Raw genomic sequence first — 23,905 nt, forward strand, 5'->3', positions numbered from 1 at the left:
AAACACAAACCACAGCAAGTGCGAACAATGGGGTGGGGAGAAATAAATTTTTAAAATAAATCTTAAAAAAAAAAAAAAGAATTGGTGGAATGCATCAGTGTCCGTATCCCGGTCGTGATAGTGTATTACAGCTTTGTAAGATGTTACCATTGGAGAATTTTGGGTAAAGGGTGCATGGAATCTCTCTGCCTTACTTCTTTTACAAGTGCATGTGACTCTATAATTATCTCAAAAGGAAAAGCTTAATTTTCAAAAACGCCCTGCTTGGGGCTACCCAAGGTTCCTAAATCAATATTCAACATAGGGGAAAAAGAGCTCTGGTGACGGCGATGACAGTGCTCACCGGTGATGCTAACGATCATTTGCACATCTACCTCTGTGGGCTGCGTGAGCGCTGAGACTTTGTCTTAGTCACTTCGTATCCTCAAAAACTAGAACAGTGCCTGACTAATGACAAATATTTATTGATTAAATACATGAAAAATTACTACATCACAGAGACTCCCAAAATGCTAGCATGGCTTCCAATAAAACCAACTGAATATTTTTTTTACTTTAGCAATAATCACTTTAACTGCCTAGCGTCTTTCAACTGCATTTCATGACAGTTGCTACTTGAGTTCTTATTTATAGCAATGCGTCATCAGCCCTCCTCCCATGCCTTATTGTTCTCTGAGCATCATTGTGAAACATTATTACTAGTGCCACTGTATATCAAGGGAAAAGGAGAAACAGAATTTCATGTGTGGTCAGAAAATCTACCGATTTTTAAAGCATTTTTAAACTATGTTAGGCGCTATGAAAATTTCCATCAATTTCTAAGACTATATTTAGGAATCTTACTCTGAGTGAACAATTTCAATTTAAGCTAGCCACACAAAAACCTACAAACAGGTCCACTATTAGGCATGAGAGCTAGTTTGAAAATAAAAGATCTGTTTTGGGGGAGGGACTACTTAGAAAATAAACATTCTTGATGCACAGAATAAACACTAGATGGAACTTCTCCAAAATGTTAAAGGTCTTTATCATTAGGTAGGAAGATTATGAATTATTTTCATTTTCCTCTTTATGTTTTTCCACATTTACCAAATTTTCTACTACTATGAATATATATTATTTTTGCAATGTAACAGATTAAAAGTAAGAAATGCATGATCTAGGTCAAAGCTTTACCAAAAAATTTTTAATTGAAAAAAATTAAATATATTCTGTATTATAGCCCCGGTTCTCTAGAAACCAGAACAGAGGACAAAGTTTTCATAGTGTTACTTTATTGGGGAGAGCGATCCTAGCAGCAAGGGAAAAGAGGAAGGTGAATAAATGCCAAAGTGAGAGTTATTGAGCTGGTCACACACAGCTGATTTTTCTGTCTTACAGGATGTCTTCAGAGGGGCTGAAGAGCTATGCAGCCCATAGAGGGAGGGAAGGGAGGAGAACTTATCTCCCATCCCCCATCTCCCGTTGGTCAAAGTTTGCCCAGAGGATGTCAGCGCATCCTCTTCTTCTGCAGGTACCTCCAGGCAGCCACGGGGAAGCCAGCCCCCAAGGCGGCAGTGGGAGCTGAGCCAGGGCCACAGCCCCGGCCCACGTCCAGCCTCAAGGGCCTGGCCAGGAGACACAGGGTCTCTTGCCTTTGCTGCACCAGGCAAGTGGCCACAGGAGGTGAGAGGCAGGCGGCTGGCAGCCCTGAAGCCACAGGAATGCCCAGGACAGCCACCGCCATGGACTGGCCGGCCGAGCAGGTGGACTGCCCAGCAGTGAGGCCACGCTGCTGCTGGACCAGCTTCCCTGCAGCGCGGACGGAAACACCCTGTCTGGGGATGCTGGATGTTCAGGGGGCACAGACAGAGCAGCTCCTCGGGCACTCAATATGTGTTGTCAGCAACAGCGCCCCTTCAGCATTGCAAAGAGCGAATAGCTGAGAGCCAGCAGGTCAGTTCTGCATGCATCTTTTTTTTTTGATTCCCCCTCCCTTGCAGCTTGCTTGCTGTCAGCTCTCTGGGTCCATTCGCTGTGTGTTCTTCTCTGTGTCTATTTTTTTTTTTTAATTTATTCCCCCTCCCACCCTTGCGGCTTGCTTGCTGTCTGCTTTCTGGGTCCATTCACTGCACACTCTCCTGTGTTTTTGCTTGTCTCCCTTTTTGTTGTGTCACCTTGCTGAGTTGGCACTCTGTGGCGCCTGCGGGCTGGGCAGCACCCCACAGCGTGCGGGTGAGCCTGCCTTCACAGGGAGGCCCCAGGACACGAACCCAGGGCCTCCCGTATGGTAGGCGGGAGCCCAACCGATTGAGCCACAGCCGCTTCCCTGCATGCATCTTTGACAGCGATAATTTGATCAAATCTTGCGTCTTGTTTTTGGTGAGAACATAAAGTCCATCTTATGGTTTGTTGCAGAGAAAACAAGATGGCAAAATGTGCAGGTAGCCTTCACTGAGAAGCAGAAATCACAGGCAGCTGTCTGTGGGCCGCTCAGACGCATCGGTGCCACCCTCCGTCCACACAGGGCTCTGCGGGGCACCGCTCCCAGAGCCACCCATCACACGGACTGGACGGAGCTGTCCAACAAGGCGGCGCTGTCCATGCCTCTTACCACCAGAGGAAGACCGGACTCCAAATGCGGAAGAGGCAATTTCCTCACAAACTGAGGTTATCGGTGAAACAAATGAGAACACCAGAAAAGAGGAGGGGTGGTGAGTACATCTGCCAGGACCACCACGCAGCCTCTACTGGGACTGCCCCCGTGCTCGCAGGCTGAGCAGTGAGTCCAGCTCCAATTCTGTGCTTCTGGACCCAGAAACACAGCTCAGTGAAAGCAAAGGAGTGGGGTAAAAGAAAACAGGGTCTGTCTGCCTGTGGTGTCTGAACACACAAATTACACAGGTCTATCTGCCCGTGGTGTCTGATAAAACTTCTCTTTCTGACATTTTGACAGAAATCATATCTCCAAAGCATGTTACCATATGTTACAGTAAATCTCAAATTTACATGGATCTAGCAAAAGGAATAAAGTTGTAATCATTTGCAGTTTTAAATTCCTAAAACTTAGTTATGATGGGACCTGGAAGCTTCCAGGAATTATACATCAGATGGAGCAATTTTTTAATGACTGAGCAGTTTGGTACTGGGTCAATGACAAATGGGCCTGAGTGGGGTGGGGGAGGAATTCTCAAGTACAGCTGTAAAAGGGAAAATAAAAGAAGAGGTGGGAAGGACAAGACAACAAATAAGAATGCAAAGGGAAGGGAAAATGTCTGAAAAATGAGATAAGTCATTTCCAAAGAGTGGGTCTGTAGTTTACCTATATATGCAATAAACATTTATTAAGACACTTCTATGGTTCAAGGAGCTGAAGACGGACAAGTGAATAAAACATGTCTTCCTGGCACTCATACTAGTGGTTTGCTTGGACTTTAGGAAGTTGTGTCAAGCCTGATGCTACTACCTTCTATTTAACTAAGACTTTGAAACTCTTTGGGTTACTCGGCATCCCCTCCTGGGTCAGAGACCTGAATCAAGTGTGTCCCCTAAGATCTCAAACCTGAGAGACCTCACAGCCCCTGCTATGAGAATTAGCCCTGGCCATATAGGACTGGAGAGATGGAGCGAACAAACCAAGTCATCATTCTCAGCAACAAATCAGCATCACCCAGGGAAACTTCTGGATAAGAGGAAAGTATGATGTTTGTAATGGCAGTGGGGACATCTGTTTCCTCTTTAAGTAGCCATGGGGCTGAAACAGGTCTTTATTTGATACAGGGCAGAATCTCTCCAGGAGTCCACACGGGCTGCTTCCAGATGCCCTCTGGGCACCACTAGGTATTATGGATTGAACTGTGTCCCCCGAAAAGATATATTCAAGTCCTAACCCCTAGTCCTATGGATGTGACCTTATTTGGAAATAGGATCTTAAAGATGGTATTAGTTAAGAGAAGGTCAAATTGGACAAGGTTGGGTCCTAATCCAATTTGATTGGCATCCTTATAAGGGGAGGCAATTCGCGCAGTCAGTAGGAGAGTCAGTAGGAGAGAGAAGACGGCCACGTGGTGGAGGCAAGAGGGGGTGAGACCACAAGCCAAGGAAAGCCATGGACTGCTGGCAAGCCACTGCCAGAACCCTAGACTTCAGAGGAAGCACAGCCCTGTTGACGACTTCAAGCCTCCATTTATAGTGGGCAATGAATTTGTTTTAAGCCTCCCAATTTGTGGTACGTTGTTACAGCTACCCTGGAAACCTAAGATACTAGACGTGCCTTGGACGGAGCAGGAAGATAAGCTCAGGATGCTTTTTAACAGCCATCCAGAAATTACATGCAGAGAGCAAAGAGCAGATGATATACTCTCTTCTAGCCCCCAAACACTTCCAAAAGAATGGTGCTGAGATTAGGTAGCTAGATACATACTAAAATATGTACAGTACAACCAAAACTTCACACACAAAATCCTGGATCTCGACATGGCATGGGATGCTAAAAGAATCTAAGGGAAGAGGAATGGAGCAAGCATGAGATGGCGTGTCGGTGGAAGTGGGCTCTTACCTGGCTCTGCCACTGGCGAGGTGTGTGGTCTTGGTCAGGTCACTCCAGCTCTAACCAGAATCTGACGCTTTCTCCCCAGTTCCACAGCTGTTCTCTCCACGCCACTGGAGTAACTGCAACTTCTGCTTCTACCCTTGCACCCTACAATCCACAATCAATGCAGCATTCCGAATGCGCGTGTGAAAGTCAAGGTCAAAGGTCAGATCATGTCCCTTCTTTGATCAAAATCCCTCAGTGGTTTCCCATAGCACTCAGAGAAAAGTAAAATCCCTAGAATGGTTTGGAAAGCCCTACAAGTCCTCTGATCCCACTGCCTCTACACTGACCTTTGCTTACTCTGCCCCCCACACTCGCCTTGAAATTGTTTTAACCTGCCAGGCATGCTCCTACCTTAGGATATTTGAACTCGTTCTGCTCTGTGCCTGCAACACACTTTCCCCAACTAGCTCAAGGCTAACTCTTCTACTCCAAGTCTTTGCTTAACTATTACCTTCTCAAGAAGTCTTCTCTGACCTCCTCTTTAAAACTGCAACCCCAGGAAAGCAGCTGTGGCTCAATCAACTGGGCTCCCACCTACCATATGGGAGGTCCTGGGTTCGCGTCCTGGGGCCCCCTTGTGAAGACAAGCTGGCCTGAGCCCGCAGAGAACTGACGGCCTGCGTCTGCAGAAAGCTGGCGCAGCAAGATGACCCAACAAAGCAACAAGCAGACACAGAAGAATGCGCAGCAAATGGACACAGAGAGCAGACAGCAAGCAAGCCGCTGGGGGTGGGGGGGGGTAAATAAATAAATAAAAATAAATAAATCTTAAAAAAAAACAATGTGGAGTTTCACTACATGGCTTAGATATGGTAAACCATGGACTGTAGTTATTAACATTCAAAAAAAAAAATTGCAACCCTGAACCCAGGACCCTGCTCTATATCTTTTTCTATAGCACTTTCCCCCTTCTAAAATACTTTATAAAAATTTATTTATTACATTTATGGTTTATTATCTGTCCTCCAATTAAGACTTATGAAGGCAGGGATCTTGGTATATTTTGTTCACTGTTGAACCTGAACTGACCTAAGAGAGCACCTGGCACAGAGTGTTCAATAAATTGTTAAATGAATGAATGATTGAGGGTACAATAATAAAAATTTTCATCCATAGGCAGATAGGACTCTAAGTTGAGATAACCAGAAATATCGAGCAGGTTTCCCATTCAGTTGTCTTCCCAAGGGATGGTGAGATGTATCTGGGCCAAAACGGTGCCCTAACTACTTCCGGGGAAAGCTGTGCCTTAATAAACGAGGAGCATTTGCTTCTGGGGCTCCTGCCAGCTTGCTCCACACAGTCCTGTCTACCTGCTTGAGATTCGGGCAGGATTCAGAAGCCAAAGATTGACCAAACCATTGTCTATTCCTAGGGCCCCCCTCCCCTCACAGGCAGAGGCATCTGGCTGTATTGCACCCCTTGGATTAAATGGAATCCAGGGGACGGCTTGGCAGAAGGCAGGATGGACTACTCATTGGAAAAACGGCTTTCTTAGTATTGGATGAACTGAGGATAAGTCCCTCGATACTAAATTCTGCTGAGGTCCAGAACCTCTGGCATTTTCACAAATAGAAAAAGAGAAGTCAAACCCCACCCCCTTCTCATCGCATAGGTTAAATCTCCCCGTGCTGTACATTCTGCAGAGTTTTGTCAGGCCACAGTCCATCCGAGACTCCCCAGGCAGTGTCAGAACAGAGGGGAAAAAAAGAATCTCCTTCAACGAGGCACTTCCCCCCTCAACCCCCTCAGTGACAAGGGAATGCTGAAAAGAGGAGAAATTAATGGGGATTATTATACTGTTTATAGAAACCAATCCACACTTAACTGTCCTTTTTTAACATTAAAATCTTAAAAAATTAGGATATATACAAAAGTACTCCTGTACCCATGACTCAATTTCAATGATCATTAATTCAAAGACTATCTTATTTCACCTACGAACGAATCCCGATTATTTTGAAGCAAATCATTTTATTTTAGCCACATATATTGTTTTACCCACAATGCCACTGCCAAACTTAAAATAACTGATAATTCCTTTTAGTATTATCAAACCATTCAATGTTTAGATTTTTCCAATTGTTTCATAAATGCATTTTTAGAAGGCCATAACTGCATTCGGTTGGTGTGTCCCAACTGTCTTTAAATCTGTAGCCGACTTGGCCCAGTGGTTGGGGCATCTGTCTACCACATGGGAGATCTGCGGTTCAAACCCGGGGCCTCCCTGACCCGTGTGCAGCTGGCCCTCGCGCAGTGCTGATGCGCACAAGGAGTGCCGTGCCACGCAGGGGTGTCCCCCGCGTAGGGGAGCCCCACGCGCAAGGAGTGCGCCCCATAAGGAGAGCCGCCCAGTGCGAAAGAAAGTGCAGCCTGCCCAAGAATGGCACCGCACACACGGAGAGCTGACACAGCAAGATGACACAACAAAAAGAAACACAGATTCCCGTGCCGCTGACAACAACAGAAGTGGACAAAGAAGAACACACAGCAAATAGACACAGAGAACAGACAACTGGGGCGGGGGGGGGGGGGGGGAGAGAAATAAATAAAAAATAAATCTTAAAAATAAAAAAAAATCTATAGACTCCGTCTTCCCCACTAATTTCTTATTTCTTTGAAATTTATTTGTTGCAGGATCGTTTGTCTCCTATAGTTACCCACAGCCTGTCTTTTGCAGATTACATCCTCATAGTATTCTTTAATACTTGCCTGGACTTTCTGTAAATTGGCAGTTAGATCTAGAAGTGTGATCAGAACGAGGTCCAAGTTTTTAGCAAAATTACTTCAGAAGATTGTGTGCTGCATCAAGAGGCATATAACGTCAGGTTGTAATGTCAGCAGCTAATGATGATGATTGCCAAGATTCTTTAGACGGATTGCTTCTATTTAAAAAATTCTTATTATTTAGTTACCCTAAAGTACAGTTCATTTAGGATAGACAGGAGAGACATTATTTATCAATTTTCAAAATAAGAAGATGATTCTCTAACATCTTATCAAATGACCAAGTTTTTTTTTCTTTCTCATTTTCTTTTATTCGAATGTCATTATGAGCCATGCGTCCATCGGGAGCCTGCCTCTTCAGACGGGCTCCGCGATCATTTTTGACAGACTTCAGCCACCACTTTATAACTTCCTTGACTTTGGGTATGACAAGGTGTTCCAAGCTCATCTTTACACTTCTTTAGTGGTGGGACCAGCTATTTCCACAAGGATTACTTGTCTTTTAACTCACTTTTTCAGCATTCAGGGGTACACATTTTCAAAACGGCATGCTTGCTCGGTGCACAATGCCATGTTCAACTCCAGGTGAACCGCAGCCTCCCGCACCTCACCTCCCAGAGGACCATCACGGAGCCCTGATGGAGTTCCTGCAAAGGACCCACCTCCTGGCTCTCAGGGGACAGTCTCCCACAGCTGTTGGAGACCATACATTTGTTCCTTTAAAAAATAACATTTATCATTCTGTTCTTGTTAGGAAAAAACAAAGACTTTACTGTAGAAAAAAATTAAGAACAGTAAGTAAAATGAAGAAAATTAAAATGATGTACAATCCAAAACTGTCCTTCAAAAATGAGGGTGAGTTAAAAGTCCTCACAGAAAAAATCTGAGAGAATATCTTATCAAAAGACCATATTTTCAAGAGGTACTAAAGGGGCTGCTGCAGCCTGAAAGGCAAAAACAAGGGTGAGAGATCTGGAGAAGAGTTTAGAAATGAAGATTATTAGGATGGGTAAACTAAAGGATAATGAGACAGACAATAGAATGATATGACACCAGAGGGCCAGAGGACAAAATGGATGAAAAAAGTAATGCATTTACAGTAATAACATTGAATGTTGATGGATTAAATTTCCGAATCAAAAGACACAGACTGATAGAATGGATTAAAAAAATATGCGCCATCTATATGTTGTCTACAAGAGACCCACCTCAGACGTAAGGACACAACCAGGTTAAAAGTAAAAGGTTGGAAAAAGGTATTCCATACAAATAGCAACCAAGAAAGAGCTGGAGTAGTGATACTAATATCAGACAAAATAGATTTTAAATATGAAACTGTTATAAGGGGTGAAGATCATTATATATTAATAAAAGTTACAATTCAATAAGAAGAAATAACTATAGTAAATATTTATGTACCTAACCTAATTACCCCAAGATACATGAGGCACACACTGGCAAAACTGAAGGGAGAAATAGATGTCTTTACAATAATAATGGAGACTTAACACAAAACTCTCAGTATTGGACAGAATATCTGGACAAAGGATAAATTAACAGAGAGCTTGAATGATATGATAAATGAACTAGAGCAAACAAATGTCTATAGAGCACTGCACCCCAAAACAGCAATTTTGGGTGCATGAGTTGATGGACACCTGTCAATTAACTCATGAATGGATAAACAAATTGTGGTATATACACGATGGAATATTATGCAGCAGTAAGAAGAAATGAAATCGTGAACCGTATGACAGCATGGATGAATCTGGAGGACGTTATATTGAGTGAAACAAGCCAGACACAAAAGGACAAATACTGTATGATTGCTCTATTATGAACTAAATATTCTGTGTAAACTCACGGAGTTAATAAGTAGAATATAGGTCACCGGAAAATAGGAGGGTAGAGAATGGAAAGCTGAGGGTTAATCTGTGCGGAATTGTTTAAAAGGTTGTTTGTAAATCTTTGGAAATGAATAGAAATGGTGAAAGCATACCACGGTGTTTGTAACTAGCAGAGCTGTTGTGTGGGTAGGACAATGGTTGGAAAAGGAAAGTCTAAGGAAAGCTAAAAACTAAAATGGAAACGTGCAAAATAGTAAACCTTATGTAAAACATGAATATGGGTGATATTGCATATACAAGGCTTTTTACAAAATATAAATACAAACAGAAGGAAAAGGAATAGCAGCTATGTATGCTAGGCGAGTCATAGAGAGGTTGAGAGTGATGAGTTTTATTATCATCATTATTGGAATAATAAAGTGCCCTGCCAGTGACTGGAGTGGTAAATGCACAAAGTACACCGAATACCAAAAATTGTGCTTTTCGGACGGATCTATGCTTTATTAATTACGTATCTATAAAATTGAAGAAGAAAGGGCCTATAAAGCAGGGTCGTGTCGTAGCTGACGTTCTGTAGATGCTCTGTCACTTGCTTTTTTCCCTCAACAGGGGGCAGTGACCCTCTCCCCGCGTTAGGACTGGGACCTGGAGATCCTGAACACAGGGGCTTTCTCCCAAGCGGAGGGCCTTCTTATAAAGAGCTAGCTGTCTGTCCAGGGTTCAGACCCCGCTGCTCCTCGGCAAACCCGACGGAACGCGTCAGGCCGCGCGGGGGCCGCGCGGGAGGGGGGCCGCGCGGGGGGGGGGCCGCGCGGGAGGGGGGCCGCGCGGGGGCCGGGCGGGGGCCGCGCGGGGGGGGGGCCGCGCGGGGGGGGGCCGCGCGGGAGGGGGGCCGCGCGGGAGGGGGCCGGGCGGGAGGGGGCCGCGCGGGAGGGGGCCGCGCGGGGGCCGGGCGGGGGCCGGGAGGGGGCCGCGCGGGGGCCGCGCGGGGGGGGGGCCGGGCGGGGGCCGGGCGGGGGCCGCGCGGGGGGGGGGCCGCGCGGGGGCCGCGCGGGGGGGGGGCCGCGCGGGGCGGCGGCGGAAGGCGCTCTTCCCGCGGCTCCTGCTCCTGGCGGCAGGGTCGGGCCCAGGACGCGCGGCGGGGGGGGGGGGGGGGGGGGGTGTCTCACCTCCAGGCCCGGGCTGTCGCCCTCTTCCGGGGCGCCCTCCCTCTTCCCCCCCTCCCTCCCTCGGGGGGCGCCCTTCCCCTGCGTCCCCTCCCCTCGGGGGGGGGCGCCCTCCCCCCTTCCTCCCTCCCCCCCCCCGGGGGCCGCCCTCCCTCTTCCTCCCCCCTCTCCTCCAGGGGGCGCCCTCCCCCTGATTCCCCTTCCTCACCCCCCCCCCCCGGGCGCCCTCCCTCTTCCTCCCCCCCTCCCCTCGGGGGTCGCCCTCCCCCTGCGTCCCTCCCCTTCCGGGCCGGCGGCGCGGGGGGCCGCGGTGCGGCGGGGCTCGGCCCGGGGCCTGGCCGGGGGCGCCGCTGGCCTCCCTCCCACCCCTACCCTGCGGGCGCGGCGGGGCGCCCTGGAAGGCCGCGCGGTGGGGGGGGCAGGCGGCGGGGCGCCCTGGAAGGCCGCGCGGTGGAGGGGCAGGTGGCGGGGCGCGGGCGGCCCTTGAAGGCCACGCGGTGGAGGGCAGGCGGCGGGGCGCGGCGGGGCGCGGCGGGGCGCCCTGGAAGGCCGGGCGGTGGGGGGGGGGCAGGTGGCGGGGCGCCCTGGAAGGCCGCGCGCGGTGGGGGGGCAGGCGGCGGGGCGCGGCGGGGCGCCCTGGAAGGCCGCGCGGTGGAGGGCAGGCGGCGGGGCGCCCTGGAAGGCCGCGCGGTGGGGGGTGCAGGTGGCGGGGCGCCCTGGAAGGCCGGGCGGTGGGGGGGGGGGCAGGTGGCGGGGCGCCCTGGAAGGCCCGCGCGGTGGGGGGGCAGGCGGCGGGGGGCGCGGCGGGGCGCCTGGAAGGCCGCGCGGTGGAGGGCAGGCGGCGGGGCGCCCTGGAAGGCCGCGCGGTGGGGGGGCAGGTGGCGGGGGCGCGCGGGGCGCCCTGGAAGGCCGCGCGGTGGGGGGGCAGGCGGCGGGGCGCCCTGGAAGGCCGCGCGGTGGAGGGCAGGTGGCGGGGCGCGCGGGCGGCCCTTGAAGGCCACGCGGTGGAGGGCAGGCGGCGGGGCGCGGCGGGGCGCGGCGGGGCGCCCTGGAAGGCCGGGCGGTGGGGGGGGGGCAGGTGGCGGGGCGCCCTGGAAGGGCCGCGCGGTGGAGGGGGGCAGGCGGCGGGGCGCGGCGGGGGCGCCCTGGAAGGCCGCGCGGTGGAGGGCAGGCGGCGGGGCGCCCTGGAAGGCCGCGCGGTGGGGGTGCAGGTGGCGGGGCGCCCTGGAAGGCCGGGCGGTGGGGGGGGGCAGGTGGCGGGGCGCCCTGGAAGGCCGCGCGGTGGGGGGGCAGGCGGCGGGGCGCGGCGGGGCGCCCTGGAAGGCCGCGCGGTGGAGGGCAGGCGGCGGGGCGCCCTGGAAGGCCGCGCGGTGGGGGGGCAGGTGGCGGGGCGCGGCGGGGCGCCCTGGAAGGCCGCGCGGTGGGGGGGGCAGGTGGCGGGGCGCCCTGGAAGGCCGCGCGGTGGAGGGCAGGCGGCGGGGCGTCCTGGAAGGCCGTGCGGTCGGGGGGCAGGTGGCGGGGCGCCCTGGAAGGCCGCGCGGTGGAGGGCAGGCGGCGGGGCGCGGCGGGGCGCCCTGGAAGGCCGCGCGGTGGAGGGCAGGCGGCGGGGGCGCCCTGGAAGGCCGCGCGGTGGAGGGCAGGCGGCGGGGCGCGGCGGGGCGCCCTGGAAGGCCGCGCGGTGGAGGGCAGGCGGCGGGGCGCCCTGGAAGGCCGCGCGGTGGGGGGGCAGGCGGCGGGGCGCCCTGGAAGGCCGCGCGGTGGAGGGCAGGCGGCGGGGCGCGGCGGGGCGCCCTGGAAGGCCGCGCGGTGGAGGGCAGGCGGCGGGGCGCCCTGGAAGGCCCGCGCGGTGGGGGGCAGGCGGCGGGGCGCCCTGGAAGGCCGCGCGGTGGAGGGCAGGCGGCGGGGCGCGGCGGGGCGCCCTGGAAGGCCGCGCGGTGGAGGGCAGGCGGCGGGGCGCCCTGGAAGGCCGGGCGGTGGAGGCCAGGTGGCGGGGGCGCCCTGGAAGGCCGCGCGGTGGAGGGCAGGTGGCGGGGCGCCCTGGAAGGCCGCGCGGTGGGGGGGGGGGCAGGTGGCGGGGCGCCCTGGAAGGCCGCGCGGTGGAGGGCAGGTGGCGGGGCGCCCTGGAAGGCCGCGCGGTGGAGGGCAGGCGGCGGGGGCGCCCTGGAAGGCCTCGCGGTGGGGGGGGCAGGTGGCGGGGCGCGGCGGGGCGCCCTGGAAGGCCGCGCGGTGGGGGGGCAGGCGGCGGGGCGCCCTGGAAGGCCGCGCGGTGGGGGGCAGGTGGCGGGGCGCGGGCGGCCCTTGAAGGCCACGCGGTGGAGGGCAGGCGGCGGGGCGCGGCGGGGCGCGGCGGGGCGCCCTGGAAGGCCGGGCGGTGGGGGGGGGGGGCAGGTGGCGGGGCGCCCTGGAAGGCCGCGCGGTGGGGGGGCAGGCGGCGGGGCGCGGCGGGGCGCCCTGGAAGGCCGCGCGGTGGAGGGCAGGCGGCGGGGCGCCCTGGAAGGCCGCGCGGTGGGGGGGCAGGTGGCGGGGCGCGGCGGGGCGCCCTGGAAGGCCGCGCGGTGGGGGGGCAGGTGGCGGGGCGCCCTGGAAGGCCGCGCGGTGAGGGCAGGCGGCGGGGCGTCCTGGAAGGCCGCGCGGTGGGGGGGCAGGTGGCGGGGCGCCCTGGAAGGCCGCGCGGTGGAGGGCAGGCGGCGGGGCGCGGCGGGGCGCCCTGGAAGGCCGCGCGGTGGAGGGCAGGCGGCGGGGCGCCCTGGAAGGCCGCGCGGTGGAGGGCAGGCGGCGGGGCGCGGCGGGGCGCCCTGGAAGGCCGCGCGGTGGAGGGCAGGCGGCGGGGCGCCCTGGAAGGCCGCGCGGTGGGGGGCAGGCGGCGGGGCGCCCTGGAAGGCCGCGCGGTGGAGGGCAGGCGGCGGGGCGCGGCGGGGCGCCCTGGAAGGCCGCGCGGTGGAGGGCAGGCGGCGGGGCGCCCTGGAAGGCCGGGCGGTGGAGGCCAGGTGGCGGGGCGCCCTGGAAGGCCGCGCGGTGGAGGGCAGGTGGCGGGGCGCCCTGGAAGGCCGCGCGGTGGGGGGGGGCAGGTGGCGGGGCGCCCTGGAAGGCCGCGCGGTGGAGGGCAGGTGGCGGGGCGCCCTGGAAGGCCGCGCGGTGGGGGGGGGCAGGTGGCGGGGCGCCCTGGAAGGCCGCGCGGTGGGGGGGCAGGTGGCGGGGCGCGGCGGGGGCGCCCTGGAAGGCCGCGCGGTGGAGGGCAGGTGGCGGGGCGCCCTGGAAGGCCGCGCGGTGGGGGTGCAGGTGGCGGGGCGCCCTGGAAGGCCGCGCGGTGGGAGGGCAGGTGGCGGGGCGCCCTGGAAGGCCGCGCGGTGGGGGGGGCAGGTGGCGGGGCGCCCTGGAAGGCCGCGCGGTGGAGGGCAGGTGGCGGGGCGCCCTGGAAGGCCGCGCGGTGGGGGGGCAGGTGGCGGGGCGCGGCGGGGCGCCCTGGAAGGCCGCGCGGTGGAGGGCAGGTGGCCGGGCGCGGGCGGCCCTGGAAGGCCGCGCGGTGGAGGGCAGGCGGCGGGGCGCGGCGGGGCTCCCGAGCGCGGGCGCCGCGGCCTTTTCGGCGAGCTCCAGGAGCGCGTGCTGCTGCTGGCAGCTGGGCCCTCACTTGGGAGCGGAAAGGCTCCCTGTGTGGCCGCGGGGCCGCCCGCCCGCCGTGGAGAACCCCCGCTCCCCGGCGCCGCAGCCCGCGCGCACGGCCCGCGCGGCGAGGAGCGGCGTCCTGGGGCGCGGGGGCTGCGCCGGGGAGGCCGCGCGCCTCCAGTTCGCTGGCTGGGGAGGGGAACGGGGCTTGGAAAGGTTCCGCTCACCCAGCGCTCAGGCCCACGACACGAACGGTAAACACCGACCTACGAGATCGAGGGCCAGTAATTTCGGCTGAAAAAAATATATTGTGGTTGATAGTTCTAAGTGTGAAAAATAAAATACTGTGGTTAATAGTTGTGTGAATCGCCGTGTAGGTTAATAGCTACAGGTTTGAATCTCCGTGTATTAGTGTACATGGTAAAAGATCCATCACTGATTACCCGTTTTCGAAGAATTAGCATAAAATGCATTTATTAAACATAAGCTAATCTTTCCCCCATGTCGGGCTCTTACACTGATTTCTCAAGATAATTGTGTGTCATACCTATCAATTAATATTGTCCATTAAGTGTGTAATTAGTAAAGGTTTGAAGAAGTGAAAGTCTGTACCAATTTGTAGAAATTGTCTTCTTGCTTTTATCATTACTGAAGAGTTCTTGTAAGCTTTATTTTTCAGGTGGAAGCTTTTAAACGAGGGTATCCCCTTTTACAGCTGTAGCCTGTAGAGGGCGGCGGACCCTCGTTAGAGCAGGTGATGGTTGCTATCAGAAGTGCCGGCAAGTTAGACCAGCCCGACTTGCACGTTCTCCAGCTGCCTATTTACATTATTACTGCTTAAGAATGGGGAAGGGGCACTGTGGGGGGAAAAAGCCCTGAAACTCTTGAATAACATTAGATGTAGCTAGAACACTGCCTCATTACTATGAAAATTATAAATAAAAAAGAGAAATAATTATTAAATTATCTCTTTCCTATAGAAACTATTTCAGGGCAATAAACCTAGTGATGAGGAAAAAGTTTCTATACAGAAAAACTCCAGCCCATCAATGCAGAGTAGCATTTAAAAATTACCATTTGGCAACTCCTAATGCAATAAATGATTCAGACAATTGCCATTGATGGATGTTTAGCTGAAAAAGAGATTAGGACACCACCCCTAAACCTATTGATCAATCTTAGCATCACTAAAAGGGAAACAAGCATTGCGTGTGGCAATAGGAAGCACAGCACATCACCCAGGAAATGTTCTTAGAGCTAGAGAGGAGGAAGAAAACTTGAATTCAGGCAAGACTTTAGTCCCCATTTTCAGTCAGAGATAAACAAGTTAAATGACACCTGGGAAAGTCAGCCAAATCCAAATTGTGGCATATTTTACAAGACACCCAATCCTCATTTCTCCCACAAATCAATGGTGTGGGGGTAAAAAGCGCTTTCCCCTGTATCCCTGTCCTACATTAAATGAACCTTAAAAGACTTAAGAGACATAAATCAAATGGTGGATCTTATTTGGCTCTTGATTAAACCAACCAACTATAAAAAAGACTTCTTAATGAATTTTAGAGAATTATTAATTTATCAGCCTTGTGGTTATGTTTTTTAAAAGTTCTTTTATGGGTGGAATAATGTAAGAGGGGACTTGATAATAGATGGCAAAGTGTTAATGGTTATTGAAGCTGAGTGCTTCAATTTGTTAGTCTCTAGTTTTGTGTATGTTTGGAAACTTTCACAATAAAAAAATGAATTGATATAAAGGATGGCAATCAGAAATGGAGAAAACAATGTGAATGTAGTTCCAGCTGATGGTCACCTCTGATTAAAAAATTTTTTTTTTAAAGATGAGGTATCATGGAGCTCTGCCCATCCTATACTATATATTAATATAATTCAGTATTTTATCAGGAATTTTTTTCCTGTTGAATTTGGCATTTGGGATTCAGTTCTTTGTTGAGACCATTGCTTGCTGAATTATCACCCAGGATCAAATATTTCTCAAAGTACAATTCTTCAATCTGATGAGGAGTATAAAGCTAAACAGAAGACAAGCTTCATTCCCAAAACCTAGAGTTCAACAGAAACAGCCCTGCTCCTCAGAACAGCGGTGGTGGCCGCAGTAAGCACTCGTTCAGTTTTAGGCAAGTTTCATTTCCCCCTACTTCTGTTACCACTGAATAGAAACCTCTAAGGGAGGAGAGGCAAGGCTAGCATTACTCAACACTGGACACGCCAGTCTGTTAAAAGCACGTGGCACAGTGCTCGCAGGGGTGCATGCCAGCATATTCTTTCATTACCTGGGAAGTTCTTCCTTGATTTATTTTGCATACCTTTATTTGTCCTCCAGAACCTGGCTCTTATCACAGTTTCTGTTCATGGATGTTGAAAATGCATTCCCATGCATCAGAACAAAAAGAAAAACAATTCTATTATGAACATTAAAAACATAATCAAAACCACTCCAATGTGGCTCTAGGAAAGCCCTCCCTCTTCTGCTGCTTCCTGTGAAGCTCATCACCTCCTCTTTGTTTCTAAGCTGTACTTTTTTTTTCTAAAGGGGAAATTTGAAACATTCCCGAAAGTAGAGAATAGTGTGTAATGAACCCCCCAGGGACCCATCAATCATCTTTAACAATTTTCAGTCTTTCAAATCTTGCTTTATCCATTTCTCCTCCACCCAGTTTTTTGTTTTTGTCTTTGTTTTCTGGAGTATTGCCTTGACTTGAATCCCAGCTCTTCCCCACTTGCTGTTATTGGGTATAGACTGTATTTTCCAAAGATGATTGCAACAATATCTCCCGTCCCACATGTGCTTTTAGGATTCGGCCCTTTTCCCACCAAGGGGTGGAGGTAACATTCATGCCCCTTGAATCTGGCTGGAGTTGTGACCTTAGCAGAAGTAGCTTCACGTGATATCTGAGCGAGGTCATAAAAGGCAGTGTAGCTTCTAACTTGCTGTCCAGAAAACTCACGCTGGAGCTCTGCGCTGCCATATAGGCCGTCCAACTCTCCCAAAACGTCCACGTTGTGAGGAAGCCAAAGAGCACATGGAAGGGCCTAAGACTAACTAGCGAGAGATCTGTGGAGCCTCCAGTTGCTTCAGTTCCATCCTGCTCTAACAACCCCCTCCATTCTAACTCTAGCTACTGTCCTACCACAACCGCATGAGTGAGCCCCAGCTAGAACTGCTCAGATGAACCTTTCCCAGATTCCCGACTCCCTGAAGCCATAAAAGAAAAGAAAACGACTGCTGATTCAAGTCACTAAGAATGGGATGGTTTGTTTAGCAGCAAGAGTACCAGAACACTGGATAAGGTAGTTAACCATTCTGTGCCTCAGTTTCCACATCTTTAAAATGTGATAGGGAGAGGATGTGGCTCAAGCGGTTGAGTGCCTGCCTCCTACATGGGGGGTCCGGGTTCACTACCCAGTGCCTCCTGAAAAACGAAAACAAACAAGTAAAGCAAACAATAAAACCAACTCAGGGAAGCCGATGTGGCTCAGTGGTTTGAGTACAGGGTTCCCACGTATGAAGTCCTGGGATCAAGGTAGATAACAGTAACCACACCCCATATTGAGCTTTTACAAAGATAGAGGGAAACAAGACATAACATAGTGTCTGGCACGTAAGCACTGAAAAAGTGTTTTTATGGTTTTGTTAAGATGTATTTTATTAATTTCTCCCCACCTTGTTGTTTTTTCACTTGCTGTGTCTGTTTGTCTTCCTTGTTTCTTTAGGAGGCACCAGGAGCTGAAGCTGGTACCTCTGATGTGGAAAGGAGTTGCCTAACCACTTGAGCTGCCTCCACTCTGCTTTTGTCTCATTCTGTTTTTCCTCCCCACAGCTCGTGTTGTGTCATTTTGCTGCGTAAGTTTGCAGCGCCTGCCTGTCACATTAGTTTGCTGTCTTCTTTAGGAGGCACCGGGAACCTCTACTCCCTTCATTTGTTGTGTCGCTCATGTTTTTATCTTCTTGTGTCTCTTGTGTCAGCTTGCTGCTCCTGCCTGTGGCACCAGCTACTGTCTCTAGGAGGCATCAGGATCCAAACCACCAGCCTCACGTGTGGTGGGCGGGAGCCCAGTTGCCTAAGCCACATCTGCTTCCCCTGAATAAATGTTAACAATTATCATTTGGGCAAGATATGTTGTTTAGAAATCCTGGCCAACCCGACAAGGATAGTATTTACAAGTTCTCATTTGCCATGCATGCTGATAAATTTTGGATAAGGGTATATGCTATAAATGAAAAATGAACTTCTAAGTTGCTTTGAGTTTTTCGCTCTTCAATGATTGTGAGGAGAAAAAGGAATGCAAAAAATTGCTTGAGGTGTAATTTGCATGGTATGTACACCTTGAAATGTAGGACTGTTCAGCAGTTTTGATTTTGGTTCTATTTCCCCCTCTGGTAGAAATGCTTCAGAAAGCAAAAACAATAAGACCTTGTGATCACTTTCTCTCATTCTCAGGCACAAGCAAATTAAGTGGAAGGGAAAGTTTTGATTTTTGAAGAGGAGCTGAATATAACTAAATTATGAATTTCTTTACTATTTCATGAAAATACAGTATTTTACACTTAATAAATTTTATGGAGCTCTTTAACAGATGTGACCAAGAATTGCGTACTTTAGAAGATGGTTGTGAAACTCATCAAAGAATGGCACGAGTATCACTCATTAGAAATATTTTTAAACAAATAATCATATTTTTATCTATAAGTGTTAAAAAAGACACCTCAGAATGTTGGATCAATACAATAAAAATATGAATTTATTTTGCCATATATATGTTAATGGGACAGGATGGATGTGGGTTTTTTTTATTTGGAACTATTTCATAAACTTCTATTTTAGCTAGAGAAGTTTTAGTCCTTTAAGGTGTAGGTTGAATTCACACAGCATGGAAAAAAAGGAGGTAAGATAAAGGGCACACTGCTACTTGATAGCACATATATGTTCAGCAGTCTCTAATCACTAGTGTTGTACAGGACTTCCTGAAATTCATCGTCACTAGCATTTATTCCCTCTACCACTGAGCAACACAACCCTTTTCTCCAATTTTCACACTACGAATCGGGCACTGTGGGTGCCTGTCCTGGAAGTCCAAGGTTAGAGGTTGCTGGGCCTGGGCAGGCCCTCCCTGTTAAAAGGGGGAGCTTGCCACTTCACTTGCTGTGCTTCTCTCCCCTGGAAGTCTTCCCTCTCCCATTGCAATGCCAACATGGGAATTACAACTCAGAATTCTTAACAGCTATTATTGGGGAATGGATCGTTGGAAGACTTTTTATATTTTGGGCAGAGATATAACATGGATCGTAGAAGAAATGACTGAATTACAACAAAAATATAGAATCTTTAAGTAATGTGAAAGGCATTTTAAAATACTCATTGCAAGAGGCACTGTCATGGATTGAATGGTGTCCCTCCAAAAGATCTGCTGGAATCCTAATCTCCAGCCTCGTGAACTTAACTCTATTTGAAAATAGGACCTGTAAAGATGTTATGAGATTAAGAGGAAGCCGATCTGGAGAAGGTAGGCCCTGATTCACTATGAATGTCCTTATGAGGTGAGGAGATTTGAACAGAGACAACCGAGACACAGAGGCAGAGCAGTTATGTCACAAGTCAAACCCTACAGACTTTAAAGGAAGCCTGGCCCTGTCGACACTGATTCAGACTCTAAGTGTTTCCAGAACTGTGCAACAACAAAGTTCTTTTGTTGAAGCCAGTCTGTGGTGCTTTGGTACAGCAGCCCTGGGAAACTGAGTCATGTTCTATAAAACCCTTAATTCTTAGAATAATTCAAGAATGAGGAATCTAAGACCTTAAGAGGAAAACTGAGTTGGAGGCACTGAAGTTGCAAATCTGCACTAAAGTTGTAAATTGCAGGATCACTGAGATATAAAATTTAAGCAAATTAAGAATTTTTTTTCTCCCGAAGACACAATCCTTCTCATCCTCCTGGTAACGATACACTCTATCTACTGGTGCTTACCTTCATCATCCAGGTGGACAGTTTTTTTTTTTTTAAGATTTATTATTTATTTTTCCCTCCTTCCAGCTTGCTTGCTATCTGCTCTGTGTCCATTCACTGCGCATTCTTCCGTGCCTGCTTGTCTCCCTTTGTTGCGTCATCTTTCTGCGCCAGCTCTCCGTGGGCACGGGCCATCCGCTCTCTGCAGGCGTGGGCCATCCTGCCTGCATAAGGAGGCCCTGGGACATGAGCCCAGGACCTCCCATGTGGTAGAGGGGAGCCCAATCAATTGAGCCACGGCCGCTTCCGACATTTTTTTTTTTTTGAGAAGCTGTGAATTAACAAATCATGCATACCATACAGGATTCCCATCCATCGCCCACCACCTCCAGCTTACACTGTTGTGACACATTTGTTACAAATGATGAAAGACCATCGCCATCATACTCCTGCTATCTAGTCCACAGCTTATATTTGGTGCAGTTCCCCATTAGGCTCCTGTTATCAACACCACGTATTAGTAAATGTGTATTTGTTATAGTCATGAGAGCACCTGCTCGTATTTGTACTGTGACCCACAGCCTGTCGCTCAGCACAGGGGTCACTGTGTTCTGTGTCCCCCCTTCAGTCCACCCACAGTGTACACCAGCGACGCGCAGTTTCATCAGAGCTGTGGGCAACGGCTCAGCCCATTTTAGGACTTTTCCACTACTCAAGAAGGAAAAATCTCCTACTCCTTTATAGTCCCCATTGTTTACCCTTAGCGCGGATACAGTACCTTCTTTGCCACTGCTGTAAAAACATTACAATACTACTATTAACTATTACATTAGTTCTTTTTTCCCCATGTATCTCCATATCCTTAACACCTTGTAATAGAGAAACATTCTTATATTTGTACTATTAACCACAGTCATCACCCACCAGTACGTACATTTCTATATATACCTCCCCCTAATTTATAATTCCTTATTTAAAAACCTGTACAGGGCAATACTGAGAACCAAATATTTTCAGGAGAGGCAGGTGGCTGTTGTTGATGGCACAAAGAGGCAGGAAGGGAAAGACTGTGACGTACTTCTTGACTCTTGTAACCTTAGTGAGTCAGCAGCTCCTGTAACACTGTAACAGTTTTGATTTGGGATCCAGGGAACTTTGTTTTAAAAGAAAATACATGAAATCCAGGGTAGAGGGTGATTTCAAGTTTTGTTTTTTTTAAGCTAAAATTCTGTTTTGAAATAGGTAAATAGAAAAAATCCAAAACAGAATTTAGAAAAGGCTGGTTGGGGAAGGCTTACTCTACTGCCCACTCTAGAAAAGGCCAAGGAAAAGCACAGACCTGTTTATCTGGAGCATATTTACAGCAGCATACAGTTACATGAGTTACGCTGACATCAGTTATAGTGACATCAATGCTAATAATTTCAGCATGTATGCCAATGATACATTTGTCCAAATGCATACTTCACGTTTTGACAATGGCAGTGTTATGTAAGGATTACATCAAAGAACTTTAGAATTCAAAGGGACCTTAAAGATGTTAGTTTGGTATTTTTCAAACTGCAGTTACATCCAATTAGTGGGTCATCAAATCAGTAGGTTACAACCATGCAATGTAAGATGGCATAGCATGTAGTATTTTATGAAACTTTTGTAGTTTTATATATATATTTACATACACGTGTGTATACACCTGCATATATATATGCATGTACTGCATTACATAAACTGTATTTCTTGTTGTAGGTGATGGAGAAGAAAGTCTGATAAACATAGACCCATCCAGCAGACACATTCATATCCTCTTCAGCCTTTTCATGAGGAGTGAGGATAATACAGATGACACTGTATTATCCCCAACTATAACCCTGAGGTGAATGATGGACTGTGGTTAACACACAAACATGTATTAACTTCCGGTGAGGCACTATTCTAAGCTCGTCTCATGTACTAGTTTATATAATTCTCATAACAAGCCTATGAACTAGTTATTATCTACATCTTCAAGGTAAGAAAACTGAGATGTACAGAGGTTAAGTAATTTAAACAAAGTCACCTAGTTAGCAGCAGAGCTGGGATTGGATCCGAGAGAGTGAGGCTCCAGAGTCATGCTCCTGTGGCATCTACCTGAACAGATGGGAACTCATCTCCTCGGCAAGACAGTGCTTCACTGCGCAGAGTCCGTGGAAGTCAGCAGAGCCAGTTCTTAAGTGTGTGTATGCATGTATGCACGTGCATGTGTAAGCAGAGGGCCTTGCCATTCAGGGCAGGACTGGCATGAACACTGCCCTCTACACCTCAGGAAACAGTGTTCTTAGTAAAGCTGCTTCAGGAAGCTGAGATCACCCAGGCTCAAAATCAAGAAAAGACATATACAAGCATATTTGAAAGAGAATATATTTATTTACATCACTTATTGCCTTTTTACAGCTCCTACATGTTAAATAAAATTTTCCAGGAAACCAGGTGGTTTTAAATTATTAAGATATTTTAACAAAAATTTTTCACATTAAGATATTTACAAGAATTAAGAGTTTTCAATGGTTGTGTGTGTGTGTGAGTGAGAAACTGCACAACACAATAAAAGCTCTTATTTAGACCTTAATATCTTTCTCAAAACCTTTTAGTTTAGGGAATTATGCTTATAATCACATCCTTGCAGTTCAGATCTTTTCAGATTAGGATTTTAGCACACTTACACATACACGTGAACCCATTTTATGAGATTCACGTGTTGGCTGTGAGCTGAACCTATGCGGCATGTTTTAGTGGTAAAGGTATTTTTAGACAACTTATTTAAATTGCGTAAACTTTTCTAGAAGCTTTTAGATCAGCCATACAACTGTTCATAAGTTGTTGTGTATATATTCTGAGCACACATTAACTCTATGTAGATGTTTCAGACTTCAGCTACTCTGAAAAGAGACTCATAGGGGATTCAGAACTTTACTGGGGCAGATAGTGGTGCATTTTCCTTTCTTTGTTCAGCCATATTTAAGATGCTTAATTTTTCTCCTCTGATGTTTACATGTAAATCACTTTTTAAAGAATTTATTATTCATTAAATGACTTCTAATAATAATGGTCTGACATCCTTTTAAGTAGCACTGACCAATTTCAAATATTTATTAGTGAAAATATAAGAGGATAGATTTTCCTAATATTTTAAGCATGAGTTCCTCTGAATAGATGGTATAACATTCATTAAAAAATAGAAAAGATAACTTTTTCTCATGATCAAAGCTATAGTTCATAATGAAAACCTATACAGCCACATCTGACTTCTCTCTAAGAACAGCCAAGGGCCAGTCTTCAACATTATGCAGCAGCCACAGAGTTATCATCCACGAGCCGACCCTGTGGCTTTCAAGTGGGGAAGAAAAACGGGTTTACAAAGTGATGATGACAACAAAAGTCCTATTAAAGGAAAGGATTTTAAAATTCTTGAAAGTGTTTTACAAAAACAAATGAGCATGTGTAAACACCAGGATAAAATTAACCTATTCTTCCCTTTCTGTCCCACCTTCCTTCTTCACTTTAACTGAGGGTGCCAGCTGCACCGCATGGGTGCTGCCACTCCTCCCTCTAGCACCACGGGCTGACATCACCCGCTGACCGTGTCCTTCGCGCTGCTAAATCCAGTGCACTACTACTTCTCTCTCAACCTCCTGCTCCAGCAGCAGCTACCATCTATCACTGCCTGTGAAATGAAACCTATTACCATTCCTGGTTAATACTGCTTTAATGCAGTACTTCTGAACTTAGAACACACTTCAAAAAGTAAAACAGCTAGAATAACATCAGACCTGAGAGTGAGGTGAGGCAACTGAAATGTTTTGAGAACATGATTAGGTGAAAATGTTTCAGAAAGCCACTGTTTAAATACAAGGAAATCAAAATTGCAAGATTTTTCTTTTACAACTTAAAACTATGGCATGGGATAGGAGCTTGGAAAGCTTAATAAAATTGTTTTTGCAAATGTGAAAAAAAAAGTTGTGTTAAGTCTGGAAAGATAAAAGCTAGGA

General features: G+C 49.6%; 2 protein-coding genes across 3 annotated transcripts in view; both read right to left on the minus strand.

Annotated features, from left to right (window-relative positions):
- Positions 1–1,489: 1,489 nt before the first annotated feature.
- On the minus strand, positions 1,490–19,907 carry LOC131279481 (nascent polypeptide-associated complex subunit alpha, muscle-specific form-like). The gene is made up of 3 exons (XM_058302125.1): positions 19,902–19,907; positions 10,686–14,182; positions 1,490–1,826 (listed from the first exon to the last, which is right to left on the minus strand). The coding sequence occupies exons 1-3, from the start codon at positions 19,905–19,907 to the stop codon at positions 1,490–1,492; spliced, it is 3,840 nt and encodes a 1,279-aa protein (XP_058158108.1).
- Positions 19,908–22,263: 2,356 nt separating this feature from the next.
- The window catches only part of TRAPPC11 (trafficking protein particle complex subunit 11), a 55,977-nt gene continuing 54,335 nt past the window's right edge, over positions 22,264–23,905 (minus strand). For both annotated transcript variants that reach the window (XM_004481742.4, XM_004481743.5), the window contains exon 30: positions 22,264–23,243. In XM_004481742.4, coding sequence (XP_004481799.1) covers positions 23,199–23,243 — 45 coding nt within the window. In that variant the 3' untranslated portion in view covers positions 22,264–23,198. The remainder of the gene's footprint in view (positions 23,244–23,905) is intronic.

The sequence above is a fragment of the Dasypus novemcinctus genome, chromosome 1 (assembly GCF_030445035.2).
Source record: "Dasypus novemcinctus isolate mDasNov1 chromosome 1, mDasNov1.1.hap2, whole genome shotgun sequence".
Lineage (NCBI taxonomy): Eukaryota > Metazoa > Chordata > Mammalia > Cingulata > Dasypodidae > Dasypus > Dasypus novemcinctus.